At 47.6% G+C, this 15,096-nt stretch overlaps 1 protein-coding gene across 8 annotated transcripts in view; it reads right to left on the bottom strand.

Annotated features, from left to right (window-relative positions):
• ATP2B1 (ATPase plasma membrane Ca2+ transporting 1) overlaps positions 1–15,096 on the bottom strand; it is a 475,107-nt gene that overhangs the window by 194,335 nt on the left and 265,676 nt on the right. For all 8 annotated transcript variants that reach the window (XM_085653032.1, XM_085653026.1, XM_085653033.1 and 5 more), the window contains one exon: positions 12,898–13,053. In XM_085653032.1, the coding sequence (XP_085509158.1) occupies positions 12,898–13,053 (156 nt within the window). The remainder of the gene's footprint in view (positions 1–12,897; positions 13,054–15,096) is intronic.

The raw sequence follows: 15,096 nt of genomic DNA, 5'->3' as shown, positions 1-15,096 counted from the left end.
TTTGACGTGCAGATAAGCAAGGTAAGCCTTGTAGATGCCAGTACATTTTACACCAACCAAAGGTTAAGTGGTTCAAAGATGTGCTCTTAGAAAGTACATTATAGGCTACTATTGACTCATGATCGATAGTTTGTCTGCAGCTGAAAACTCATTTCTTTGTACCCAGAACACACTCTTGTTGCAACTGCCTTTCAGGATCTGCCAGGCATCATGGCTGCACTCTTCCATCCTGGCATTTAAATATTGCGCCAAGTGGTTCACAATCAGGGAAATGCTGAGACTCCAGCCAACTCGAGAGGCGCAGCAACTCTAACCACAGGGCCCAGGACCCCACTCCGCCCTGCTTGATGCAGTACCACATGGCCATGGCGAGGACCTTGTCGGCAAGGCCTTTAGTGCCAGGCGGATGGCCTGCAGCTCCAACAGATTTATGTGGAGCAGAATTTCTCACGGAGACTGGGGCTCTCCACCTCTCCCAGATGGGCACCAAAATCCAGCAGTGATGCAACTGTCAGTATCAGCTCTGAGTAGGGAAGGGGGAGCGGGCTGCCGCTAATGAGGTTGCAGTTCAATAGCCACCACTGCAGATGTTGTGCAGTCTCCTCTGAAATGCACATATCATCAGGCAGGTTTCCTTGGTGCTGGCCTCACTGAGACTACAGATCCTACTTCAGAACCCGCATAGCTCAACTGGTGACGTGGACAAGCAGAAAGCACAAGGCCACCAGACCAAGAAGCCATAGAACCACTCATTAAGATCCAGGAGTGAGGCTGAGACATCAGGATCATAGCCTGAAGGGCCTGGAATGGTTGTGAGGGAGCAAAGGCCCAGAACTCCACCATGTCCAGAAGAGTACTGATAAAAGGAAGCTCTGTGAAGGAGTCAGGTCTGACTTTGGACTGATGATCAAGAGCCCCAAAGACGCGACGATGTTCGTGGTCATCTGGAGGAGGTCTATGACTGACTACCGCTAGACAGCCTTCAACAGCCAGTTGTCAGTGACCACCGCCATCACTTTTATTAACAGCTGAGGGGCGCTGGTAAGACTGAAGAGGAGTATGACAAACTCAAAATGCTCTTTGCCTACCTTTACCTGCAGTTAAGGTCTGTGCAACTGCAGTACAGGCCCATGAGTGTTTACATTCAGTAGATCCAGAACAACCATCCAGTCACCCAGACCCAGGGCAGACAGTACTTGGCCCAATGTGAGAATTCTAAATTTGTATTTTCCACAGGAAACTGTTCAGAAGGTGGAGAACTACAATAGGATGAAGGCCTCCGACCTTCGGTGTGTGGACATGGCAGAAGTAACAACCCATCCCCACTTTCAAGGTCAGCACCTTCTTGATTGCACCTTTGGCCAGTAAGGCCTGCACTTCAAGCAAGATGGAGAGGAGCCCTTCTGACCGGCACTCTGATGTGGGAGGAAGGAGTTGTTGGTCAAATAGAAACAGAAGGGCATAACCCATCACTCAGATGCAGAATACTGCAATTCTGGGAGAAAATGTGCGATTCTCCCTCCCAGAGGATGGTTGGATGCAGCTAAGGGGAAACTAAAGCATATGGAGGTTTATGCTGCAGGGGAAGGGGACTGAGAAGAGCATTGCCCTTGATGAAATGTGCAAGGACTACTTAATCCCCAGCCATGAAAGGACTGGAGCGGCTGTTGTGGGGCCTGACTAGGTCTATAAGCCTTTCTTCTGAAGTAACCTTGGAAGGAGCAAGACTGACAAGCAATGTTGGAAAGGCCTAAGGAACTCTCAGTGGCTCTGCTTTCCTTAACCATTTGAGGGCAGAATCAGCCTTCTCGCAAAATAGGCAGCACCCTTCGAAAGGCATATCCACATGGGATGCCTGCATATCTCCAGAAGAGTCACTAGTGCCCACCGCTTGCCCCAAGCAATCTGTAGTATCAAGGCCAGCCTAATAACATACTTGATGGCATTCTGGCCATCCTCAATGGATTGATCCAAAGAGGTCGAAACTCCTTCAGGACTGCGGGCAAGGTAGTGCTCATCGTCTCCCAAAAGGGATGTGCATAATAGCCTAACAGGCATTCAGCGACTTGACTGATCACTGGTGGGAAAAAGTAAAGCTTAGCCTAAAGTCCATAAGGGTGTCAGTCTGGGCTTGATTAAACAGGAGTAAGGGCTCAGAGGAGGCTGGGCCAGGGTACAAATTCTATATAAGGGCATTTGTCTTGACTTCAACAGAAGGCAGCTGCAGGTCCAGGATTTCAAACGCACATCGAATCACAATGGCAAATGAGGCACCCTCCTTGGCTGTAGGTCCAAGCAGGGAAATCAACCCAGTATCAGGGGAAGTATCAAGTCTGCTGGCCTCTTGCAAATCTATGTATACATTATCGGCACTGTAATGAGGTGGTAAGTCATCTCCATCATAATCAGGTGGTGGAAAAGTCTGGTTAGAATGTGAGCCAAAAATATGATGGAGCCTCTGAGGAAAGCTCTATGGTAGGGGAAGTGTTTGTCAGAGTCAAAACAAATAGGAACCAGGTTCGTTAGTGTGGAGTCCTAACATGACCATGGTCGGAGTTCTTACGGATTCGGTTTGGGGTTGGACACCAGAGTCTGTAGGGGCTCGACCTCCTAAAATGATGGCCGTTAGGACTAACGCTCCAGCCCGGATTGGTCAGATCCTGCAGAATCCAGCTGTCCCGCGAGCTGCATGGACCCCGAATTGACCCTCATGGACACTGTAATGGACTGGGGAAAGGCGATGCAGAGCAGGTCTCGTGGAGAAGCCTGCAGCGACGGACATCGGCACTGTGGCTGGATCAGCCTGCAGCCCCGCGGGAGGAGGTCTGCAGCGCAGGCCTCGGGCAGAGATGGATTCCAACTGCTTATGGGATCAGACTGTCAGCTGGTGATTGAAGGCCTGCTGGTCTGTACTGATGTGACCCGGCTGGCGAAAGCAGCGCTCTGGGCTGTGGCCTTGGAAGCTGCATCGTTCTCCTGATTGCTGCTGGTGCCCCGGAGCACTGTGGGGGCTGAGAGAGATGTCCTCCACCCCCCTGCCAAGTACATTAACACCCCCCCTAGGGGCCATCGGGGGAAAGATGGAACTGGGTGGCAAAGTGATCAGCAGGCTGCAGCAAGGTAAAATTGGAGAAGCTGGACCCGGGGACCCTCTGGCCTGAGGAAGACAGCTGAGACAGGGCTGGCTCAGCAGGGTCCAGGAGGCTGAGGTGTGGTGGTGCACCTTGAGGAACCTGGACTGATGGGCCAGAGGAGGGGGGCCTACCTCTTGGTTGCTGGTAGACTATTGCAAGACAAAGAGGGCAACCCCTCCCCCAAGGAGGCGGCATACAGGAGTGTCCCTGGGCCCTCAACAAGCACCTGGGGGGCCTGAGACCCTCTTGGCCCGACGGAACAAAGGGTGACCGTATGGGAGGCAATCAGCACAGGAATGGCTGCTGGGTGGCAGGAGCAGGGGCGCCAAGGTGATTGAAGCTTGTGAAGGTGCATGTGTAGGCTGGCTCTGAGGAATTGAGATGGCTGGAGGGAAGGGGGTTCTCTCTCACCCCTGGGATGGAACCCAACGATCTGCTGGAGCCACTGGATTGCTTGGGTCTGGCCAGAGTTGAGGCTTTGCGCTGCAGTGCATTGCAGGCAGAGGCCTGTCCACATCTGAATTGGTGGACTGTGTCAGTACGCAGAGTACCAGCTGCTCTAAATCAAGAACACGGGGAAGGAGAAAACAGCGTGCTCGCACCCCGCTATTACCATCACACAATACACGTTATGACGGCCGTCCCAAAGGCTTACCCATCAGGATAGGACGGACTCTTCCTGTGCATCCTCAGAGAGGGAACTGGAGTCCTCATGGGCGGAGCTGCTGGCAGCCATCTATGGCTCTCAAACTGCACTTGAGCAAAAAATTGAAACGGTCTATATGGAGATCAATTTGCTCTGAGTTGATCTGCGGAGGGTAGCCGATAAGGTAACCATGGCAGAGAGCATCATTGAGACACTGCAGGGGGATGTCATCACCCTCAAGCGACAGGTAGCTAAACTAACCACAGTCACCAGTGAGCTGGGTCACAGGATGGAGGAAGCGGAGGGCCGCTCCTGCCACAACAACATCCGAGTGCTGGGGTTCCCGGAGACAGTAGAGGGGACCTCGGAGATCTTCCTGGAGAACTGGATGAGGCGACCGCTTCAACCATGGGCTTGTCAGAATTCTTCGTTACGGAGCAGGCACACAGGGCCCTGATGCCCCAGCTGACAATGGGTGCCCCACCAAGGGCCAACATCACCAGGATCCTGAACTATCAAGACAGGGGCTGCATACTGTGAGCTTCCCAGGAGCAGGCTGTGCCCCTATTCGAGAACTGCAAAATAGCCATCTACATGGACTACACCAGGAAGGTTATCTTGCAGGGGAAGGCACATTTTTTGAATGCCTGGAGGAGGTCTGGGAATGGCTGGAGATGGGGGGACAAGACAGCGGTGTGTCACCCTGAAGGGGAGACATGTGGGGGACTGGAGGCTGGGCCCAGACGTGGGCCTGGGCTTGGCTGCTTCTAGCAGGGGCCCATGGCTGTCAGCCCCTCATGTTCCCACTGAGTGACGACCCAGGAGGATGGCACCATGCAGGTGCGTCAAGAGGAGAACTCTGGGATGTCAGCAGGAGAGTGCTCGCCATCCCCTTTGGCCGGTCCGTAGACGGAGTTCAAGGTCTTGCGGTAGAATGTGTGCCGGATACTCTGTATTCTGAAGAGATGCAGAGTTGATCCTACTGTAATGCTCACAGATCTCCAGGAGGCCCTGAAGGGTAGACTAAACAATGGGCTGAGGTTTGCTGTTGCTTGCGGGATGCTGACTGTCTGCCCCGAGAAATGACTGAAATGTACAGTCTGAATGCGATGGTGTCTACCTGTGGGGGCTTTAGCTGCGTTGAGGTGACGTGGAGAAACTACTTGGGGTCAAGATGACACTGAGCTACTTGTTGTGGGACTAGGTTTCCCCATTAGGACTCGGTTACAATAGCTGCGATGAGTGGCTTTACGGGGTGATGGAAGTAGAGGGCCTATCCTTGTTGGATGGAAATGGAGGATGTGCAGGTCCTGGCACATGCATTGGGTGGGCATATGTCGACTTTTTGCACTATGTTAGTCCGTGGGAGGAGGGGGTGTTTTTTTTATCAATATTATAGGTTTTTGTGTGCGTTTATGCAGCGGGTGGTGTTTGTAACCATACAGTGGATGCGAGAGGGAACAATGCATTTCTGAACCATGATGATGGGGGCAACATCTGGCTACTCATGTGGAATGTAGCAAAAGGTACAGGGAGCTACCCTTCTTAAAACAACTTAAAGTCAGTATAGCCGGTCTACAGGAGACCCACCTGGATGATGCCAGGGCTTCCATGTCTCCTACGCAACATATGCCAGGAGGGTGCTGATTTGCATGGCTCCGGGTACACCATTATTCCTTACATATGCAGAGGCTGACATGAAGGGCAGGCATATGCTGCTAAAGCGAAGACTAGACGGGAGGGCTGTATCCATGCTTAATATGTACGCTCCAAAAGTGCCCACACTTTTCACATGATACAGGACCTGATTGCGCAGGTTGTGGGCATACCCCTATTCAGTCTAGGTGACTTTATTTGCATGATGGATGGGGAACTTGACATACTGCTACCTAGGGAGGGCACCAAAGCCCATATGATCAAAACTCTCAGGGAGGCGATGGACAATTTAGTGCTTGTTGATGCATGGCAAATGCTTCATCCTTTGCAGCGGACATACACCTGCCATTCTTGACTCATAACACGCTTAGTAGGTTGGACAGGATAATAGTGGGAGGAGTCTCCGTAGCAGAGGGTATGACTGTCACACTTGGCTAGATTTCTATCTGATCACTCCCCAGTCTTTTAAACACTGAAGTGGGGGGGACCTGCGCAGCAAAGAGCAGTGTGCAGGTTTCCAGTGAGGTCCTGACAGGTGCTGCAGAAAGGGAAACGTTGTCCCAAGCATTGACTGACTATATGGAAATTAACTGGGGCTCCTCTGCACGCAGTGCTACAGAGTGGGAGGCGATGAAGGTGGTGTTGAAAGGGACGTGTCTGGGGCGGACATACAGGGTGCGGCATAAGATGCAGGCAGACACAGGACTGGCCACGTTGCAAAGACCGAATCTGACTGACCCAGTAGTGGAGTCTGATGTGTGTTGACTTATAGCGGACATGTGGGACACGCTGGATAAATATACCATGAAGCAATACAGACAGCGACTGCATAGAGAGGGAGACAAATTGGGCAGACTGTTGGCCTGGGTCCTGCGTAGAAAGAACACACCATCCTCAAGACACTTAGTGACTCCGGGGGTGCGACAGTGACCTCGAGAGCGGACACTGTGTCCTCCTTTCGAAGACATCTGGAAGGAGTGTATAGGGGGGATCATCAGGTAACACACAAACTGTCTCAGACATTATTGGAGGGTCTGGAGCTCCCCAGGAATGGGGAGACTGAGGAATTAGGCTCCGCCTTAGACCATGAAGAGCTGCACGCTGCACATGCTTCCATGATCAAAAACACCCAGAGGAGATGGGTGCATGGTGGAGTTTTACCAGGAGTTTTCAGTTGCCGTCACACAGGACCTTCAAGGTTTTTCTCGAAGCAAAGGAGAGGGGGTACTACCGCCCTGCATGATGGAAGAGAATATTTGTATGCTGCTCAAGCCAGGCACGGATAAGACCAACCCTGCAGCGTATAGGCCATTCACCATGATCAAGTGATGTCAAAGTTTTATGCAAATTACTGGACAATCGCCTGAACCCAGTTATGACCAGCCTAGTGAACAAAGATCAATGCGGCTTCATCCCAGGGTGTAGCATGGGTGTGAACCGCAGACGCATGTGCTGCACAGGGTTGAGGGCTGCCGCAACGAAATTGCCTTGGTCTCTAGAGACCTGGAAAAAGCCTTTAATACTGTAGATTGGGGGTACCTGCTCAAAGTCTTGTGGGTTATGGGTTTCAGGCCCCAGTTTAGGGGTTGGCTTAAGCTGCTTTACGCAGAGTCCAGTGCTAGAGTGCAGGTGGAACTGTGCTATTCTGAGGCTACTGGGCAGAGGGATGCGGCAGGGTTGTCCCATGTCCCTAATTGCTCCTGCCTTGGAGCCAGGGCCGGACTGGCCCCAGCGTGCACCAGGCATTTCCCCGGTGGGCCGCAAGGGTGGGGGACGGTTTTGGGCCCCTGGGGGCAGTTTGTCACCGGGGGCTGGGAATATCGGCCCCCGGTAACAAAATCGGCCAAAACCGGCCCTAGAAAACAGTTCGGCCGCACCCCCTGGAGGGGGAGCAGGCCAAGCAGTTTGCCATGGATGGTTTCGGAACTCTGTCTAGCCCTGCGTGAGTCCCTTGGGAGTCTGGGCCCGGAGGGAGTTGCATAACTGTGGCATAGATTCGGGGGTGGTGCACCACATTCTATTGGTTTATGTTTTACCTCCCCTAGTGACTCCCTCAGGACCCTGGTATGACTATTGGATGACTTTGGGGCCCCTGCCTGGGCTGTGGATCAACTACAATAAGTCCCTATTGTTTCCTCTTGCAGAGATGGTGGAGACTCTTGTGGGGTGCCTGCCTGACATTGGCTTGCGTTGGGAGCTGGATCACTTCCGCTACATGGGAATCATAGTTGTGCATTCCAAGCCGAAACAACTGTGATTTAACTTGGGGAACGTGATGGACTCATTGTGTCCGTCGGTTGAGTTCTGGAACACATTGCCACTGACACTTATGGGTAGGATGGTGATCTCCAAATTTGTGCCTCTACCGTGCTGCCTGTATGTCATACAGAATTCCCATTGTTCACTGCCCTCCAGTGTGTTCAGGTAGCTTGACAATTCTTATTTCACTTATCTGGGATGGAAAATGAAGCAGGGTGGGAAGGTGGCCTGGAAGTGCCACAGCTTGTATTCTATTATCATGCGGCACTCATACAGCACGCTGCCCGCTGCTTGGAAGGAGGCGATAGTTGGAAGAAGCGTTTGTTGATGGGCGGTTGATGTTGAGCAGGTCTCTGCTCTACTGATGGAGGGCTCTAGTGCCCAGACTGTGGTCAGACAGACCGCTCGCATATAGCAGTAGCTGGTGACAATTATTCTTCGGAGGGCTCCTTTCCATCATGATGTGGGTTCCATGGGGCTGACTTTCTACATATAGCCTGGGGATGTCAAAGAGTGGAGAACTTTTCGCTCTGGGTAGTGGAAAAACATACACACACCACATTGCTATAGGGCACCCTCACCCACCAGTTTAGTTTACTGGGAAATATTAGCAGGCCCAAATGCCGTAGGACGGCACAGAAATACTTGCAGCTTGCACTGGTTTTGGCCAGATGCAGGGTAGAGATTGAACACTGGCTCAGAGATGTAGAGGAATGGACGCTAGTGGACTAGCTCCACATGAAACTAAACAGGAGAGATGATTAGATGATGATATACTCACATGGAAAAAACTGGGAGACAGGTTTGCAGCCCCAGATGCTGATTCGACAAGATATGAGAGCACTGACAGATAGTTAAACCTCTACTGCACAGAGCTCCTGGAGTACTGGCTGAGACATGTCCAGGATGTCCCACTGTAGAGACACTGTATACTAGCTCTTTGGAGAATGGCAAAAGTTGTACCTTCATATGGTTATGTTCGCTTAACTGCACACTGTCCAATTTGATCACTGTTTTAAATGCTGCATCGTTGGTTAACTTGAAATTAAGGTTTAAAAAAAAAAAAGAGAAAAAAAAGGAGCTGTCACGAGTCTTGGAGCTGGATATGGGATTTCTGAGCCTTCCAGCACAGATGGTTAGTGGAATCAAGAGAGAGGTTTGGGGTATATGAACTCTGGGAAAGGGAATTGGCCAAGATAGTGGCGCTGCTTACAAAATTCATTCAAAATCTACTGGCAAGCTCAGTTGCATTATAGGGACTCAATGATTACCAAAAAAGCTTTATTCGGTCAAATGGCTATAAAAGGCAAAAACAGGTTATCAATAACATAAAAATTAGTGAATAAACATTTCAATATTAAAATCAAATCCAAAAGGCATCAGAAAATATCAAATGTAAAGTGCAACAAGACCATCAGACAAGCATATTTCCTAGATTTGATTACCCACTGTATGTAATTCACTACTATCAGGCATACACTCAGCGAAGGGAGTACTTGCAAGTAAAACATGGCTTGCTTGTAATATCGCACATTAATAGCCTTTAAAAGCTGTAATAACATGTTTGTTAATTTGTAAACTTTATTCTGGCATTAGAAAAGTGCAAAGTGGATAGTGCAGAATAACCATCACACGAGCACACATCTAGGGTCGATTAATACTTAACTGGCTCTAGGAAAGCAACCATAAAGTGCAAAGTGCTGATCTCAACCTGTTCAACAGAACCCGCTAGTAGTTATCTAGCCATATATGGTACAGCTCCATACCTGATCCAGAATTTAAAATACTGCACTGGCAAACTGTGCTTTTAATATTCTCCGTACAGTCTATTGCTTCCTCTCGGTAAATAGCCTTTACAATAAGGTTTTTACCACACATTTTCTAGCACACGTTTTTATCACGTGTATGTTTTTACAGCGCATGACTTTAACCCCACATTTAAGTTACGTTGGAGGATATGGTTGGGGTCTACATCCACAAATGCATTGCTGTTAAAAATATGAACAATGTGTGGTAATGGCATACATTGTAAAAGCATATGCGGTAAAGAATGCGGGGTAAAAATGGCGTGGTTAAGGCATGCAATTTATTTTCCTGTGTTGTTTCGTTGTACAACCTTTTTATCCAACAGCAATCCTTTGAATGTTGTTTAACGGCTGGTAAAAAGGCCTCTGGATTGGAATAAAATTCAGGAAAACCCAGGCTATAACTTGTATTCTTTATATACATTAGCAATGGAATTTTGTCGACCTTATCAAATTTCATACAATCCCTAATCGCCTGATTAAGATTCTTCTTAGTATAAACTTGTCCCTAAAATAAACAAAGGCTGTCCCAACCATCAGGTTTAGTGCTATTGCCAATCCATGCAACTCTTTGGACCTTATTGGTATTCCTGTGTAGTGTAGCACTTTCAACCGGAGGGTAGACCAATGGGTGACCTTGTTGAGTAAGTGGTCATGCCTTTCTACTTTACCAAGGCCCAGAGGAGGAATAACTTTTTTTAAAATTATAGTGTAGGGTGTAGCAGCAGGTGGAAGGTCCAAAATGCACTGATTCACAGCTCTCAAGGAGCAACTCTCAACATTATTGCTTTGTACAGGCACAGTGATGGCAGACATTCCCTGCTTGGAGGGCAAAGCCTTTCTATTTGTGTGGATACTTGCAGGGCAGAATCTTTATGGAAAAGGCTATCACCCCATGCTGAAGTTACATCCTTTTTAAGTAGGTCTAATCTAAGCCCCACATTTGGGAGAAGTTTAATCAATAGATTTTCCATTCCCTGAAAATGACTTGATATAGTTTCCATGAACCCAACTAACCGTTCCTACAATATTTCAAGCACAGAGCAAACCGAATTGGAATCCCTTTTGGAAACGACTGCTTTAGTAGAGTTTTTACTTTTGCAGGTGGACTGCGACAGGGATTAACCGGACTGTTTTTTGGCACCTCCATTGGTTGGGACACCCATACTGTTTTCTTAGCTGGGGGTGAGAGCAGCTATAAAATCAGGACTTTTCTTAAGTCCTTGGATACCAGCCTCTTGAATAGTCGCCAGCACGTCAGATACATAAGGCTGTCAGATCTGCCAGAATGCGATTCAGTTCGGAACAATGCATGGGGTGGTGTAGAATCAGCAGTGTCACTACTAGCAGTAGCCCCAAGTCTTTCTTTTTTAGCCCCTGTGATGTTGTTTATCTGCACTGTAACTACATCAAGTTCTTGTTCAATCACCCCCATTGTACTAGAGAAAAACAGCAAGTTGAAATGCTTTCTTTTCCCCATATTTCCTTCGGTTGTGAAGGATATGAAGAACATTGATAGTTACGTGGAAAAAACAGGAGTTGGAGCCAAGAGGGAAGCCTCTTCTGGGCTCTGATGGGCGCAGACAGGACCAGTCTTCGCCCGGGTGCAGACAGGACCAGTCTTCGCCCGGGCACATCCTGCATGCAGGGGCATGGCCCCTCCTTTCTCCTGTAGCAGGGGTTATGAGCAACACAGTCATGCCCAAACATACAGAGACCGAAATCTCATGAGTGCAGAAAGCCGCCTTATGCTAAAAGGCACCCCCTCTGCCACCGACACAGCCACAGCCACGGCCACTCCTTTCTCCAGTGGCAGGGAGTTATGGGCAACATAACCCTGCCCCAGCAGGCAGAGTCTGTAATCTTACAAGGACTTGCATAAGTTTTAAAGATGCAAGCTTGAGACAAAAAGGCAGTGGTTGTATCCAGTAGAACAAGCAAGAAGGAATCAGTCTCAGTCATTCCAGAGTGCTTGCTAAGGTGGAATAGGCAAATGGATCACTGGTGATTATAGTACCATGGTGGACATCGCAAAGAATTGTCAGTGCTAATGGAAGAGTACTGGAATTTTCCAATCCTTTTCAAGGTTCAATTAATGCCCACAGAATGATAGGCAGACTCACCTGAAGAAGGCATCATTAATGTCTCACCTTTCCGAGAGAAAGACTTCAGAAGACTGTCAAACCTGGCACTTTCGAAATTACCTTTAGTCTTCATTCAAAAAGTCTGGACTACAGAAACAATTAGAAGCAAAATCAGCATGGTGTTGATGGGCTAGCTTGTGTCTTGGACATGACTGACGACCTTAGCTCAGCAGATGTAGTTCAAGTGCTGAATGTCGGTCATAGCTGGCAAAAAATGCAAGATTAAGGATCCTATACATAAGATGCAATTAGCAATTTAGAGCACGGTATCATGGCATAGCTGGTACAACAGTGAGTCAACAGCGTGCAGAATGCTTTAAGGTATGCGTCTGATATATCTGTCTAGAATGAGTATAGACAGTTTTAGGATGTAAACTAAGCATCTGAAGGCCAATGAATGAATAACTTGACTTGCCTTGGGAACAACAGTCATTGAAACTTAGGATGCGATTGTGTTGGATCACCTGCAATATTGTCCCATTTCGACATTTTGGATCCGAGTGAAAAAGCAAAAATATTTATTGTTGAACATTGTAAAACCAAGACAATACCACAACAGTGTGGCATGACAGTTTTCCTTAAGATCCTCGCCTACTTATGGTGTACCAATTTAAAACTTATAAGACTGACCAAGATTTAAAGTTCCAGATAATGTTTCAACTATTGATATAACAGGACCTTCCATTCCAGTATTGGCATCCACTAATCAAGGTGGAGGAGATGGTCAATGCACAGTAGTGTGTAAGCTTCAAAACATGCATAACCCTCTCCCACAGTTCTTGGCACAGAATAATAATTTTACTAGCAGTTACCAATATGTCAATCTTATTAAGAGCAGTGATTATCTCATCAGAGAAATAACTTTGTCACTGGAATTCTAAGAAATACTTGTTTGACAGAATAAGGACTTTCTTTACTACATCTAGGAAAATCATAATTTGTTACCCTTAGAAGTAACGGATTTGCAGATATAAGGAAAGCTGGATTTAACTTCAGATGTAATGAAGGGCCTATACCAAGAAAGCAAATATCTTGCACCGCGTTGCACACTCCAAGTCTAAATCTAAAAAAACCCACAAGATTAACCCTCACCATAGCACATGGTGTACCAGCTGTTAATTCATGCTGTAAGTGCCTTACAAATACCTCTATCCTTGTCTATCAGCAAGGACATGAAGTTGTAGAAAACCTACATACCAGTAATACATATCACAATCCACACTACTAACATTTACCCTACACAAATATTTCACCTGCTTTGCCGATCTGTACTGCTAGTTTAGTAAGTTTCCCTTGTAAAACAGATTTTTCTTTCTTTGGCAAATGATTTTTCTTTTTTTCTTCTCCATCGCCTCCCTCTTCACTCTTCAGTGGCTGCATTTCCATTGCCGCACCATCTTGGGCTTTTGCTGAAAAGCACAATAAATAAAAGTTACACAAACATGATATTTAAGTCATACTTTACATACCGTATAATATGTGACATGCCTTTTAATTCCATTACAAAACAAATCCTCACAACTTCCTTCTCCACAGAGTATTGCAAGGAGGTTGCCATTGCATTCATGACTATAAAATTAAACAATACAAATAAACAATAGAAGTAAATTATCATCTGGCAAGTGTTTGCCCCTCACCACTTGCTTCTTACAAGTTGGAGGGGGGCTAAATCGAATACATCGATTAAGAAGTGAAGTCTTCGATGAACTTCTAAAGTTTAAAGATTCAGAAATACTGCATAAGACGAACAAGGCAATAGTTGATGCAATAAATTCTTAAACAAGCCTAAGCTTAAAGTTTTTTTTCGGAAGTTCAGTGCATATCCCAACCCTTATGGTTTAACATCCTGGGGTGGAAAGTAGATTGCAGATATACCATTTTCTCCAAGCAGAGGCCAATCAATGCTCATTAGTACAAACTAATTCCATCATGCCCTCCATCTTAATTACAAGATATTTTTATCAGGTCCCGTAAATATGTCCGTTATAAATCGCTGGATGCACAACTCTTCTAAAGAAAAAAAACTAAACGTGTCAACAGATTTGCATTTCAAATGCACATGGGAGGTACATATTTGCAAGCATTAAATCAGTTCAAACTACCAACATTTTTTAACTGATACATCCAGGTGGCCCGCAAAACAGGGGGATACATGCAACTTTTTATCTATGGAAGATTTTAATTTACATTTTTAACAAATCAATCAAGAATGCCTGCATGTAGGAGTCCTGTAGAGCGGACATGTCTTGGAGGTTGTTGAAAGGAGATGCAACTGTTCAGGTATGTGGGGGGAGGGGGAGGAGAGGAAGAGAGAAAGAGAGAGAAAGAGAGAGAAAGAGAGAGAAAGAGAGAGAAAGAGAGAGAAAGAGAGAGAAAGAGAGAGAAAGAGAGAGAAAGAGAGAGAAAGAGAGAGAAAGAGAGAGAAAGAGAGAGAAAGAGAGAGAAAGAGAGAGAAAGAGAGAGAAAGAGAGAGAAAGAGAGAGAAAGAGAGAGAAAGAGAGGAAGAGAGGAAGAGAGGAAGAGAGGAAGAGAGAGAGAAAGAGAAAGAGAGAGAAAGAGAGAGAAAGAGAGAGAAAGAGAGAGAAAGAGAGGAAGAGAGGAAGAGAGAGAGAAAGAGTAAGGAAGAGAGGGAAAGAGGAAGAGTAAGGAAGAGAGGAAGAGAGGAAGAGAGGAAGATAGAGAGGAAGATAGAGAGGGAGGGAGAGAGGGAGGGAGAGAGGGAGGGAGAGGGAGGGACGGAGAGGGAAGGGAGGGGAGAGGGAAGGGAGGGGAGAGGGAAGGGAGGGGAGAGGGAAGGGAGGGGAGAGGGAGGGGAGAGGGAGGGGAGAGGGAAGGGAGGGGAGAGGGAAGGGAGGGGAAGGGAGGGGAGAGGGAAGGGAGGGGAGAGGAGAGGGAAGGGAGGGGAGAGGGAAGGGAGGGGAGAGGAGAGGGAGATTTGAAATAAGCATGCTGGTTATCGGGAGCCAGTGGCACTCTGAGGTGTGGTGTCGTGTGATGCAGGTTCTGTGGGGGAGGTTGAGAATGAGTTTGGCTGCCAAGTTCAGAATGGTTTGTAGTTGTTTAGTGAGTTGCTTGGTGATCTCAGCATAGAGCATGTTCCTGTAGTCAAACTTGCTGGTGCCTAGGGCTTGAGTGACAGTTTGTTTTAGTGTTGCAAGGGAGCCTTTTGAAGATCTTCCTCAGCATCTTCAGGGTGTGAAAGAAGGATGCAGTGACGTGTTGACTTGTGCAGTCATGCCCAGTTTAACATGCAATGTGCTTGCTGGATGGAAAAGATAGAAAAGTCTCCCGCATTGTACAAGAGAGGGAGCATTTCTACTTTCAGATATTAATTTTTGGCTGTAGCACACACAAATATACGTGTTTGCTAAGAACTTACTGCAGCATGGAATGCGACCCAGAGCTGTGCTCTGAAGTCTGAAGGGACATGCCATGTGCAACCTCCTTAATGA

This window comes from Triturus cristatus, chromosome 4_1 (genome assembly GCF_964204655.1).
Source record: "Triturus cristatus chromosome 4_1, aTriCri1.1, whole genome shotgun sequence".
Classification (NCBI taxonomy): Eukaryota; Metazoa; Chordata; class Amphibia; order Caudata; family Salamandridae; genus Triturus; species Triturus cristatus.
This window is presented reverse-complemented; position numbering and strand designations above follow the sequence as displayed.